The sequence below is a fragment of the Onychostoma macrolepis genome, chromosome 01 (genome assembly GCF_012432095.1).
Source record: "Onychostoma macrolepis isolate SWU-2019 chromosome 01, ASM1243209v1, whole genome shotgun sequence".
Taxonomy (NCBI): Eukaryota; Metazoa; Chordata; class Actinopteri; order Cypriniformes; family Cyprinidae; genus Onychostoma; species Onychostoma macrolepis.
The window spans coordinates 6,302,750-6,315,937 of record NC_081155.1 but is presented as its reverse complement, the minus strand read 5'-3'; the positions used below and the strand labels follow the sequence as shown (position 1 = coordinate 6,315,937).

The 13,188-nt window shown below is 37.7% G+C and overlaps 1 protein-coding gene across 1 annotated transcript in view; it reads right to left on the bottom strand.

Annotated features, from left to right (window-relative positions):
- The window catches only part of LOC131550133 (NXPE family member 3-like), a 34,976-nt gene that overhangs the window by 8,020 nt on the left and 13,768 nt on the right, over window positions 1-13,188 (bottom strand). Inside the window, exons 3-5 of the mRNA XM_058792579.1 lie at window positions 3,435-3,791; window positions 2,579-2,994; window positions 2,407-2,477 (exon numbers count right to left, since the gene is read on the bottom strand). Coding sequence (XP_058648562.1) covers window positions 2,407-2,477; window positions 2,579-2,994; window positions 3,435-3,791 — 844 coding nt within the window. The remainder of the gene's footprint in view (window positions 1-2,406; window positions 2,478-2,578; window positions 2,995-3,434; window positions 3,792-13,188) is intronic.

Below are 13,188 nucleotides of genomic sequence, written 5' to 3'. Positions count from 1 at the left end.
GCCGAGGTCGGCCCTCAGGAGCGGGCCGTGGAGAGGGGGGTACTGTCACAGACCAGTCAGGCCCTTCACTCCACCAATCACAACGTTCCACATCCCCGGAGTTCTAATCACACACACCTGCACCTGATCACCTCCTCATCAGACCACACTACAAAAGCTCACCACACACACACTTCAGTGTCCGATCTCGTCTTTGCTACGTGGACTCAGACAACGCTACATCCTACAACGAAGAGAACTATATCCTTCCAATATTCTAAGACCGCTTACCTTGTATAAACTTACCTCCTGTGTTCCTCCTCCTTGTGTCGCCCTCTCTCTCTCTGCAGAAGTCCCAGCATGAAGTGTGTGTGTCACTCCCTGGATCCAACCTGTCTCGTCTACCTGTATTCCTAGAAGAAGAAAAGAATTATCATCACCTTGTCATCCCCATCAGAATTGCCGTTTCCAAGATATCTACTCACCTCTCAAGACCTCTCAATTCACCTGTGTGCTTAACCTGTTTCAATAAATCACCTCATACTCACCTATCATCTTTGTGTCCGAGTCCGTCCATAACAAAAAGAGAACATTATAACCTTTTTAGTCCACAGCAGTTAAATGCTTCCTTTTGTGATCTGATGTAGCTTCTTGTCACAGAATGAGGCAGAAAATATGTTCCATAGGCTACTAATGCATTGATTAGCAATGGATTATAAATATACTTAATTATTATGAAAATACCAGCGACGGCTTGAATAACACAGATAAACTATATTTTTGTACTCAAGTGTTTAATGTATTTGTTTTATCATTCAAAACGTTTATATCTTCTGTTTACTCAGTTACAGCAATAGTAATGCCTTTGTCCATATTGGGGATTTCCTGGAGCTTCATGAATTGCATAAATAAAGTGTGTTTATATATACATATACCTGTGTGTATATATAACAAGTGTCGGTTCAGGCACCGTTTTAAAAGTAAAGATTTGGCACCGGTATCGAAAAAAACCCAAACGATACCCAACCCTACTCATATGTGGTCCGTGTATGTTTTGACCATTTCCTTTTTGGAAAAAAACAAAGCCCATAGAGAAATGTAATATATGACATACTGTACGTTCTGTGGGTAGATGAAGATAGTAATCCCCATAGTAAAACTGGTATATATGTGTTAATATATGATGATTTTTCATATGGTATTATATGCAGAAACCATGTCAACAATATGTATTTTATTTATATATGCAACATATATACAAAAATTTGTCTTTATATATGTTTTGTAAGAAATGCTTTACATGTCTATCATGCGCAGTGTTCTGAAATTTGTAGCTCCCGTTTCAAGGATCTTTCTTGATCACATTTCCTTCTCTCCATCATTTCGACTAGGTTCACACTGCAGGCTAAAGTGGCACATTTGGGCAAAAAGTCGGATTTGGGCCACTTTAGCCTGCAGTGTGAACCTAGTCGAAATGATGGAGAGAAGGAAATGTGATCAAGAAAGATCCTTGAAACGGGAGCTACAAATTTCAGAACACTGCGCATGACAGTCTGAACAGCACAAATCCAATTTTTTTCAAATCAGGCCCAGGCCACTTTCATATGTGGTCCTAAATCGGCTACATATCCGATGTTTTGCAATGCGACTTCTGTCTGAATGGCCATGTCGCATTTCATGCAATTTTTACGTCACTGAAATGTGACGGACGTCACAATTCTGCGCTGGAGGAAATTGTGCTCTCCTTCTCCTTAATATTCTTCTTCTTATCACTTTGTTATTTAGGCTCTGATTGCACATTAACTTAAAAATTGCTAAACACGCGCTAACACGAGCAGCATCCATTTTTATTTCCGCAAACGCACTGCGCTGCGTCTGACGTCACGTCTTCTTCTGTGCATGCGGGTCACTTCAGGTCCGTATACAGTCCACACATGAGACTGATGTGTGACAATTTAACAATTTAAATGACAATGTGAACAACAGCGCAAAAAAAATCGGATTTCAGCAAAAAATCCGATCTGAGCATTAAGACCTGCAGTGTGAACTTCATGTCCTATCACAATAAATGGAAAAAATATATGAAATTGTTCCTGTTTCTAATGTTTCATATATATATATATATATATGTTTCATTTCATATGGCATTTTACTTCATTTATTTCATACCTTCATTGTGTTTATAGTGGCTTAAATATTTAGTTCACTGAAATGCCGCTTATGTGTGTGCAACAATTTCAGAGTGTAAATAGTGCCAAATATTCATGCCATAGGCCAATTTGCTAATAATAAACAAAAGTAAGAACTCAAGCCTGTTCTGGTTTTCTGTTGAAAAAAAGAACCATTATTTTATCTCTCTTTTTTTTTTTTTTTCCCAAACAGGAAATGACATGGTCAAAATGTACAGAGATCATTATGTAAACATACCAATGGCTGAAGTGTTGGGAAGGACATTTATGATTTTTTTGTCTCCATTAATAGCAACATTTGTTAATTTTCTGTAGAGAGAGAGAGAGAGAGAGAGAGTACACTTTTTCATTTGTTTGTTTTACAATTCTACAATTCTACAATTATTCTGAAATTAATTTTGAATCATTACTTTGTAAAAAGCTGCTGCTCAAAAAGATGTAATGGGTTTTCCAAACGTCCGCCTGAGTGGCGAACCAGTTTGTCACAGGAAAGTTTCTTCGGTCTCTCACACTGCCACACCGTCCCTGTTTTTATATCCTTATACTCACAGCAGCAGTCGCCTTTACTCCAACTTCCATCTGCACCCCACTTAAGATTACATTCTACTACTTCACTGATCCTGATTTTATTGGGTCCTGATCCTTCAAAGAAGCCATTAAAGTGGGTGCGTGGGAATGAAGAGTCCCTGTATTTCTTAAGAATCTGCACAACCTCACTGGAGTGCTCAAGACGTACAAAAACTTGTGCCTGACCCTCCCAGGGCAGAAGAAGAGCAACAGAGTAAGTCCCATTACGATGATCCACAACCTCCCCATACACGCTCGCCTTCAAGAAAAATGGGAAAGAACAGGTGTAATGCAGAAAACTAATGTCTGTTGGAAAAGTGAAACTTAAAAGGACAGTTCACCCAAAAATTAAAATTCTGTCATTAATTACTCACCCTCACGTCGTTCCAAACCCGTAAAATTGCAGTTGAAGCACTGATGTCACATGAGCTGTTTTACTGATGTTTTTGGCTCTGGGAATATTTCAGTTACATAGCTGTCTATGGAAGATCAGAAAGCTCTCGGATTTCATCAAAAATATTTTAATTTGTGTTCCGAAGATGAATGAAGGTCTTACGGGTTTGGAACAACATGAGGGTGAGTAATTAATGACAGAAGTTTCATTTGACAAATGTCTGTATATTGATTTTATTTTCATTTTTTCCCCAAAAATGTATTTTAAAAATAATGTTATTGAAAAAAAACCACACACACACACACCTTTAGCTCTGCGTTGAAAAGTTTTGCTTTGAAAAAATCTCCTCCATATCTTTTCAGGTTCTTGCGGTGGTCTCTGGCTGTGATAGCAACAGAGATCTTTTCTCCCACTTTGTAACTCTCTTTGAGTCCCATAATAGAGAAAGTTGAGTGGACTGGACTTGTGCTCTGATCCAGACGAGTGATTTCTTGATCTGGAATAGGCCATTCAATGGCCTTCTGTAGTCTTTCCCACTCCTCATCACTGATTCCCATGTCAAAGGCAGACATTATGGATGAACTGTTATTTTGAGGAACTGGTTTAGGTCTGGGGGGTTGAAATTGTTTAATGTGGATCCCACCATTCAATAACCATAGAGCCTGAGAGAGGACCAGAATATCATTCAGACCAAATTCCATTTATTTCTAGTTCAAACGGTTAAAGGGCACCTATTATGCAAAATTAACTTTTACATGTTGTTTGAACATAAATTTGCTTTAACAGTGTGTGTACAGTCTCTCAGAACAAGCCGTTCACAGAATCTGTAAAATTTGACGTCACACAGGGATGGGCAGTATTTAGGTATTTTTAAATACTTAATATTTGAAATACAAAATAGTGTTTTGTATTTTAAAACCCTTGTTAAAAAAAGTATTTTGTATTTAAATGCATTTAAGATTTTTTTTTTTTTTTTTTTTTGTATTTTCAAAATACATAAAATACTTTGCTAGTCAATCTCTTTTTCAGGGTGTTGATTTTGTGCATTATATACAGTGGGGAAAAAAATAAAAACAAATATATATATATATATATATATTTGATCCCCTGCTGATTTTGTATGTTTGCCCACTGACAAAGAAATTATCAGTCTAAAATTTTAATGGTAGGTTTATCTGAACAGTGAGAGACAGAATAACAACAAAACAATCCAGAAAAACGCATTTCAAAAAATTTATAAATTGATTTGCATTTTAATGAGTGAAATAAGCATTTTATCCCCCTATATCAATCAGCAAGATTTCTGGCTCCATGGTCTTTTATACAGATAAGCAGCTGAGATTAGGAGCATTCTCTTGTCAGTGTGTTACCTGTATAAAATCAATTAATCAATCAGATTCCAAACTCTCCACCATGGCCAAGACCAAAGAGCTGTCCAAGGATGTCAGGGACAAGATTGTAGACCTACTGAAGGCTGGAATGGTCTATACGACTATCACCAAGCAGCTCAAGTACACCCGGCTGCAGCCTGCAGATCGAGGCGGGGCTCTCGTTGGTTAGTGGCAAAGTAATGACGTCGACGCCACGATGACGTCGACGCCGCGGTAAATAGGAAATGCGGTTGAAACAATAGACCTACATGGTATTAATACTTAATTATATAAAACAAAACTGTGAACCCGTTAATTACTTATAACTGGTAAAAATATATAGTATTAAACAATACACTGTAAATTTGTTAATTTTTGGAAAACGTTTCATTATGTACATTTCCAAGCAAGAATCCAATTACTGCTTTTGACTTGTCACATTGCAATGTCAATGAATATAGTTTATTTACAACGTTTAAGTTATTTCTATTCATGTGCATTGGTCATTTACCACTTATAAGTTATTTATGGTCGTTTTTTTTATTTTAATTTCAGTATATGCTTTACTGTTACATGTACTATTAACATTTAAATAAAAGTTAAATATTCTCAGCAAGTGTCATATCTTAAGATGTTATTAAAATGAATGGTCACACTTTACAATAAGGTTCATTAAACATTAATGTATTAACTAACATGAACTAACCATGAGCAATACATTTGTTATTGTATTTACTAATCTTCGTTTACGTTAGTTATTGAAAATATAGTTGTTTATTGTTTGTTCATGTTAGTTAACAGAGCATTAACTAATGTTAGCAAGATTAATAATGTATTAGTAAATGTTGAGATTAACAAAGATTAATAAATGCTGTATAAATGCAGTTCATTATTAGTTCATGTTAACTAATGAACCATATTGATAACAAATTAATAATTTTTTGATTTACTTGACAATGAAAAGCTTATGGTAAAAATAGCAGCATTGTTTGTATATGAATAACATGCCAAGACAATTATTTCCTTGTTATTTATTTAGGTATGAAAGTTTAATTCTGATAAAGAAAGATGAAATTTGTACATCTGTATATAACACATCTTTTTGTAGATATAAATCTCTGGTTAAACATTAACATCCTTTACACACTTTCTTCAGAATAAGAATCAGAAAGAGCTTTTATTGCTAAGTATGCTTGCGCATACAAGGAATTTGTTTTAGTGTCATAAGCTTCCAGTTTACAGAGACAACAACGACACACAGACAATAAAAATAAGATGAGACTAAAAAAATACACATATATAAATATAAATAAACAAACAAATTTAACTGTTCATAAGTTGGATTGCCTGGAGGAAGAAACTGTTATAATAAATACATGTAATAATAAATACAACAACAGCTGAGAGTATTAACATTCTGAACACTGTAAGCACATCTGCAAAAGTAAGTATACTTCAACCATGGAGCTGCGTAAAAGGATAGACAGTGCACCCAAAAAATTTTGGTCTGTACATGTATATACTTCCATAGTATTTTTTTTTCCCCCAATACAATGGAAGTCAATGGGGACCACCAACTGTTTGGTTACCAGTCATTGTCTTCATTTTTTGTGTGAACTCCAAACACAAAAGACTGAGGCAGTGGCTGCTGGACCGAGGAGTAAGACTGAGGCAGTGTCTGCTGGACCAAGGAGGACTGAGGCAGTGGCTGCTGGACCGAGGAGTAAGACTGAGGCTACGGCTGCTGGACCGAGGAAGACTGAGGCAGCAGTTACTGGACCGAGGAGGAAGACTGAGGCTGCGGCTGCTGGACCGAGGAGGAAGACTGAGGCAGCAGCTACTGGACCGAGGAGGAAGACTGAGGCTACGGCTGGACCAAGGAGGACTGAGGCTGAGGCTGCGGCTGCTGGACCGAGGAGGAAGACTGAGGCTGGATTGGTGATGAAGCATTGGTGGCGATGTGCTTCAGCAAATTTGGACCACATTTTAAAATGGTGAAATCTGAAAGAGTAAAAAAAGAAAATAAGTTTGTTGAAAATTGCCTAAATTGAACCTTCACTTGTTTGCATTTTGCTCTGGACGGTGGACAGTCGCAAGACAGAATTTTCATCAGCACCATCCATGTGCAAGTACATTTTTTTGTGATTTGAGCAACAAAGACCCATGGTCAATGTGCGGAATGCAGAAAATTAAGTTTACCTGAGCCTTAAAATTAAACATTCTACTACAAACTCACAAACAATTAAATCAGAAGCATGCACAGTGCATTGCTGGCTGGTTCGGCACCATATTAAACTTTAACTAAAGTGACATAAGCAAAAGACAGTTAAACTCACCATGCTGTTGCACTGCCCACTGAAAGTGATTTTTGATGTGATAATACATCAGTTGTGGCATACTGGTGTAATTGCAGAATGGGCACTCACTAGTGCAGTTTTTTAAATACTGCTCACATTTCCCCTTGCTTAACACAGTTTTGTGCATTTTTGCAAGGGATTTGGCACCTGCTCTAGGACATATACTGTATAGCAGCATAACAGTATGTAATATAAAAAACGAGCTCTACTTTCAAGGACTGTTAAACTTAATCATATTTTTTGTTGAATTATTATTATTAAATGTAGTTCACTGTTTATTTTAATAGATGCATACTAATTATTATAATAAAATCTAAATATTTTACATTTAATCATTTTATTCACAGAAAAACAATATAAATTTGTATAGCTATTGTTAATATGAACTTGTCCTATATTACTTCTGCTGGTTCAGTTTTGCCACTGTATTTCTTTTTAAGGGGCTTATTTTGGGAACACTATATCCTAATCATAATCCCACCAAAACCACACACACTAACGTTTCTAATGCTGCCTTCAAGTGCTCTCGGAATTATCATAAATACGAGTTTCCTAGGTAAACATGAACACTCTTCCATTTCATAATCACAACTTCAATAGTGAGAATTATCAAATTTCCGATAGAACGTGAAGGCGGCATTAGGCCTGATGCTTTTGGGAAACGCAGACCTGGTTATTTTAAAAGCAGACCTTCACACCTTGCGTGACATGGTTGAGTGATTAAAGTTATGCGATTTTATTTTGAAACTACTTCACATTTCCTTTTAACAACACACTAAACGCCACTTTAGAATAAAAAATTGTAATTAAACAAATTAGACAAGAACTCACCATGCAGCGAAGAACAGCGTAAATGAAAACCCGCTAGAATGATGTTATGACTTGACGCCACTAACCAATGAGAACAGTTGTAGGCAGGACGAGACGTGCAGCCCCGCCCCAGGTGCAGCCCCGCCTCGATCTGCAGGCTGCAGCCGGGTGCTTCTCAAGCAGCTTGGTGAGAAGGTGACAACAGTTGGTGCAGTTATTCACAAATTGAAGAAACAAAATAACTGTCAATCTCCCTCGGACTGGGGCTCCATGCAAGATCTCACCTCGTGGAGTTTCAATGATCATGAGAACGGTGAGGAATCAGCCCAGAACTATATGGGAGGATCTTGTCAATTCTGTCAATCTCAAGGCAGCTGGGACTCATACTAATGTGAGGTCAAAGTGCACTCACTGCTCAGAGACTAGGTACCCAGCATGCATTGCAGCATGAAACTTTTGATTGTCACCATTGTTGAGATTCGTGAGTAGCCCCAGAGGTTCTGCACCCTGGACAATGGGGCGGCACGACACAATAAGGTAGGGTGATGTGTCGCTCCGTCCACCCCCAATTTCATTGGTTTATAATACAGCAGAGCTAATTGGTGTGGACGTTTGCGCATGAACATTCTTTTATATACATTTTCATGAATGATCTGCGCTGTTTGGCTGTACTACAGAAATATTAAGTGCTAACAACAGCAATTTTAGTTATAATCAATTAGCAAATGTGTTTTTTTTTTACTTATGATGAATTAGTTACATTAAGTTCCTATCAAACGCTTGGTGGCGGCATCTCCGAGTACTTCGGGCAGAACAGAGCTGTATAATAGCGGCTAACGAATTAGGTCTGGGGAGCAAATTCTTAATTCAGATTTTTGAGCCAAGTGGATTTTGAATGCAGTTTCCAAAAGACAAAAGGTAGCCGATTATTATTTTCTATATTTAATACAATCACACCGGCATGATTAGAATGTTCAGTGCGTCATATCATCAGCTGCTAAATTCAAATTTGCGTTTGCTGGCTGGCGCTGAGCCAGATACAGATGCGTTTTTTCAGCACTGCGCATTATAACCAATCACACACGATTCTGTTGATCAGAACGTGTCAGACAAATTTAAGATTCGATCAGAACATCAAAACATGAGGAGCCGGAATTCCAGAGGGGCCCCAAGGCTGCAACAGGACGTCATAAATCAGATTCCTAGCTCCAACTAGTCTGAAGAAAGCCTAACCAGCAAGCCTCTTTCACAAAACAGCTTGCAACATTGAGACAAAAGAACAAAAGATAATTCCAATTCAGGAAGGAGACTGTCAAATTATGGGCAAATAATCAAGATTAATGACCAAAGAGATGCACTGCGTGACCAGCACATGTAGATCTGTGACAGAAATCACGAGCTTCTTTAGATTGACTTTTCCCCCACACATAGAAGACAAAGAACCAGACTGAAATTCCACTGTCCAAAGAACATGTCTTTTGGTCTCCATAGAACTACACAGAGACTTTCTTTTTCATATGCACATAAAATCATCCTAAAAGGGCATTTCTATGCATAACCCGGTATTATGTATGTGACCCACACATTACACTATTATGTTTTAAGCACATCCCAGTCAACAATTTGAACTGTGATGTCACCATGATCTCCCAGGATACTCGTGATGAGGTCACAATGTGAGGTAACAGTGAGCTAACAGTGTAACCTCACAGCGCCCTCACTGTGTGCTCATACTAATGTGAGGTCAAAGTGCACTCACTGCACAGAGACTAGGTACCCAGCATGCATTGCAGCATGAAGCTTTTGATTGTCACCATTGTTGAGATTCATACACTGATTCTTGATGTCTCTCTTTGTTTTTAGATGACACAGTAGTTCAAAATGTTTGTGTCTTATCATGCTTTTAAAATCACTCATAAATAATTATAACACTGCTGGGTCCTATTCTGTATAATCACAGAGCTATTACAAAAACTTTAGATTAATAACTCCTCACAAAGACTGCATACGGAATCTGGGTGATGGTTGCGCTGTTATCATCAGTAACAAACCAATATTACCTGGTTGCAGTCTCTTTTTTGGTTTTCCTCGCCATAACAAATGTGTTTTACAAACACAGTTACAGCAGCCCCAAAGAATATAATGTTATAAAGTCAAGGGTCAAGAGCCCAACTAAAGCAAACACTACTTACATTGATGGTAACGTCAAACAAAACAATAAAACATCATCATCTAAATCTGTTAATTCTCAATAAGAGCTTTTGTAGATGTCTAACAGAAATAAGAACCCCGCTCATCTTTTTGAGTTCACAACGAGTTCACATATTACACACACTGTGAGTATCACCAGGGGCGGATTTAACCAATAAGGCGAGGTAAGCGGCCACTTAGGGCCCCGTGGAATCAGGGGGCCCCATCTGATATTGGCGAAACATATCTGCAGCGTTGAGCAATGTAGCCGTTCACAGACATGTGCGCTGATTTCTTGAACGCAGTGACCAGAAGTGTTTAAGTTAGAATCCACTTACCGATCAAAATGCCGAGTTTTTGTCAAGTGCTGCGAGTTCTGCAAGTTCGGGGATCATCTCATTATAACAAAGTGTAGATACGATGTAAATAAGAGATTCATTGTGCAGTGTAGAGCTTATTAACGGAACGTCGCGAGATTGTAATGAATTGAAGTGAGAGACAGCTATAGTGATTATGAGGGAGCGCTGTTTGCGCGCATTCTAGGCTGTCTGACTGTCTCAGAACAGAGATATTCACCTCAGTAAAGAAAGTATTGTGTTTCAAGTCACAATTATATTTATCTTGATGTTTCAAAATGACTCTCTTGTGTGCTTCTCCTAGGCGAACGGCGCGAACTGCCGCGTACTTGTATAAATGCACGAATGCAATGACTGGAGATTTTCCATTAATAATAGGTTTCATTTTCGATTTTTTTCTCGGCAAAGCCTACAGTATGCCTTCAGAACACTTGGAATATATAATGAGTTGCCTGGGATAATTTTATGTTTGTAAAAAGATTAGAATGGTTTACAATTTATTAAATAGACAAGTGCACGCATTTTTCTTTTCTTTATTTATTTCTTTCTTTATTTTTTGATAATGTCTTCCTTTTGTGATCCGAAAAAAATAATAATAATAAGGTAGCCTAATTTGGCTTTAGAACAGCAGCAAGTCGACTAATTACTGGTTGTGAAGGGATAAATAAACTAAAAACTAATGCGAGCGAGCAAAATAGGGGTTAAGCATAAACGGACACATAGTTATTGTATGGCCCATACCTGGAATTTGCTTAGGGCCCCCAAATCGCTAAGTCCGCCCCTGAGTATCACCGTATGAGAATGGTGTGATGTCACTGTGATCATCGCGTGATCTCACGTGTTGACTGGGATATTATATATTTCTTTTTAATAACTATTGAATGACTTTAAGGGTTATTCGTGTTTGGTATGTATGAATTTGACAATTCTAGCTTGAAACGTTTCTTCCAATTGATTCTTTGTCAAATGTATCATATTCTGGTTATAGAAATCACATCCAAAAGTATACTTTGCAAGAGTGTGTAAATTCGGATCATGTGACTGATAACATGCTGATTTATGATGGAAGGAACACCTCTAGCTAAGATAATAGCCTATCTAATTGGTCAAGACACCAGATGGGATGTGTCCAGAAGTCGACCAGAAAGTTTCTTTCCGTTGAGTTTCGTGTTCAAAAGTTAAGTTTGCCACAAAGTCCAGCTCCGACTGCACCCGCTTCGAACTTCAACCAGCAACTGACTCCAAAACCATCTTCAGCCAATGCCCAACCATTGGCTTCCCAAGACATCACTTCAAAGACTACTGAACTTCCAGCCAATCAGCAACTCGGGAAACCCCCTTTCTTGAAACGACTACGACAGAAGGGAATCCCTTTAACACAAAGGCAACGCACAAGTAACCTCCAGATTCTAACTGAGCTGGTGCATTTAATATAAATTTTAGCCTCGTTGAGAAACTCAATGCGAAGGTTAATTAAGTGATTGATGGCTGTTCAGGTCTATGCAATTGCACATATTGCTGCAAACTTGGGATATCACATTTCCATTCTCTTAAACTCATCCTTTCCTCACTTTCTCTCTTTCTGCAACGTGTGAATGTGTGAATGCGTGTGTTCATGTGTTAGATTAGTTTATGTCTTAGGTTTATATAAATAAAGTCGTATTTATATTGAAAAGAGAAGTATCTTGTGTTTTGTGCTTACAAGTTAACGTCTTAAACTGCCGATTTTGTTACTGTGCTTATTAATAGTGTTTTCACTATATTTTGGATTTTAATATCCATTGCAGAGTTGATGTTATACGGCTCGTTCAATGAATCGCAAGCCGACTCAATGATCAGCTGTAAAACAGTGAATCTGTTCAAATTCCCTATAAAATTATAAATGATTCCCTCTGAGCTAAATTGACCTGTTTACATTATATATTACCCTTACACTGTTGAGCCTATGAATGCAATGACCAATCAGAGGTGTTCAGATGAGTCATCGCTAAAATGCCAGTGTTTTCCCCACTTGCTCGCTGACTATACCTCTTTCTGGCAAATTCTTTCGTAACAAACAACAAAGTGCAAATGTGTGTACGAATCTGTAAGTAAGACATTCATTTTATAGTGTAAACAGCTTCAGTGATTTTAATGAGAGTTTTTGAGAGTGCTTGAACTCTAGACTGTCAGTGAAAATGTTCTTTGATTTAAATGTTCTTTGCTCTCTTTCTGTACAATGAAAGTGTTATGATTTGTAGCCTACCCAGTCAACATGTGAGATCACGCGATGATCACAGTGACATCACACCATTCTCATACGGTGATCCTCACAGTGAGAGTAATATATGAGCTCATTGTGAATTCAAAATGTTGAGCAGGTTGAGAGGAGGCAGCTCAAATATCTGTCAACGGGGGGACATTCTACTTCCTGTTTCTCAACACTATCACAGAGATATCACAGTGCTCTCACATGATGAGCTCATGAGTGCACGCCCAGCTAACAGATTTCTGTTATAAGATACTTCTCCAAACATACAACTGATTTCTAGACACAGCCTTAGATGAAATCAACAGAAATAAACGAATCACCATCTTCAGTCATTATTAACCAGACTGATTTATGTCTGTCAGACATCTACAAAAGCGCTTATTGAGAATTAACAGAGCTTTAGATGATGATGTTTTATTGTTTCGTTTGACGTTACCATCAAAGTGATTAGTGTTTGCTTTAGTTGGGCTCTTGACCCTTGACTTCATAACATATTTTTTTTTGGGCTATTGTAACTGTGTTTGTGAAGCACATTTGTTATTGCAAGGAAAACCAAAAAGAGATTGTAACCAGGTGATACCAACACAATCATCACCTATAGTCAATATGCAGTCTTCGTGAGATTTTAATCTAAAGCTTCTAAATATAATAGGTCTGTGATTACACAGTGTAGAATCAAACAGTCGCAATCATTTAAAAAGTATTATAAAAGCATAAGACACAAA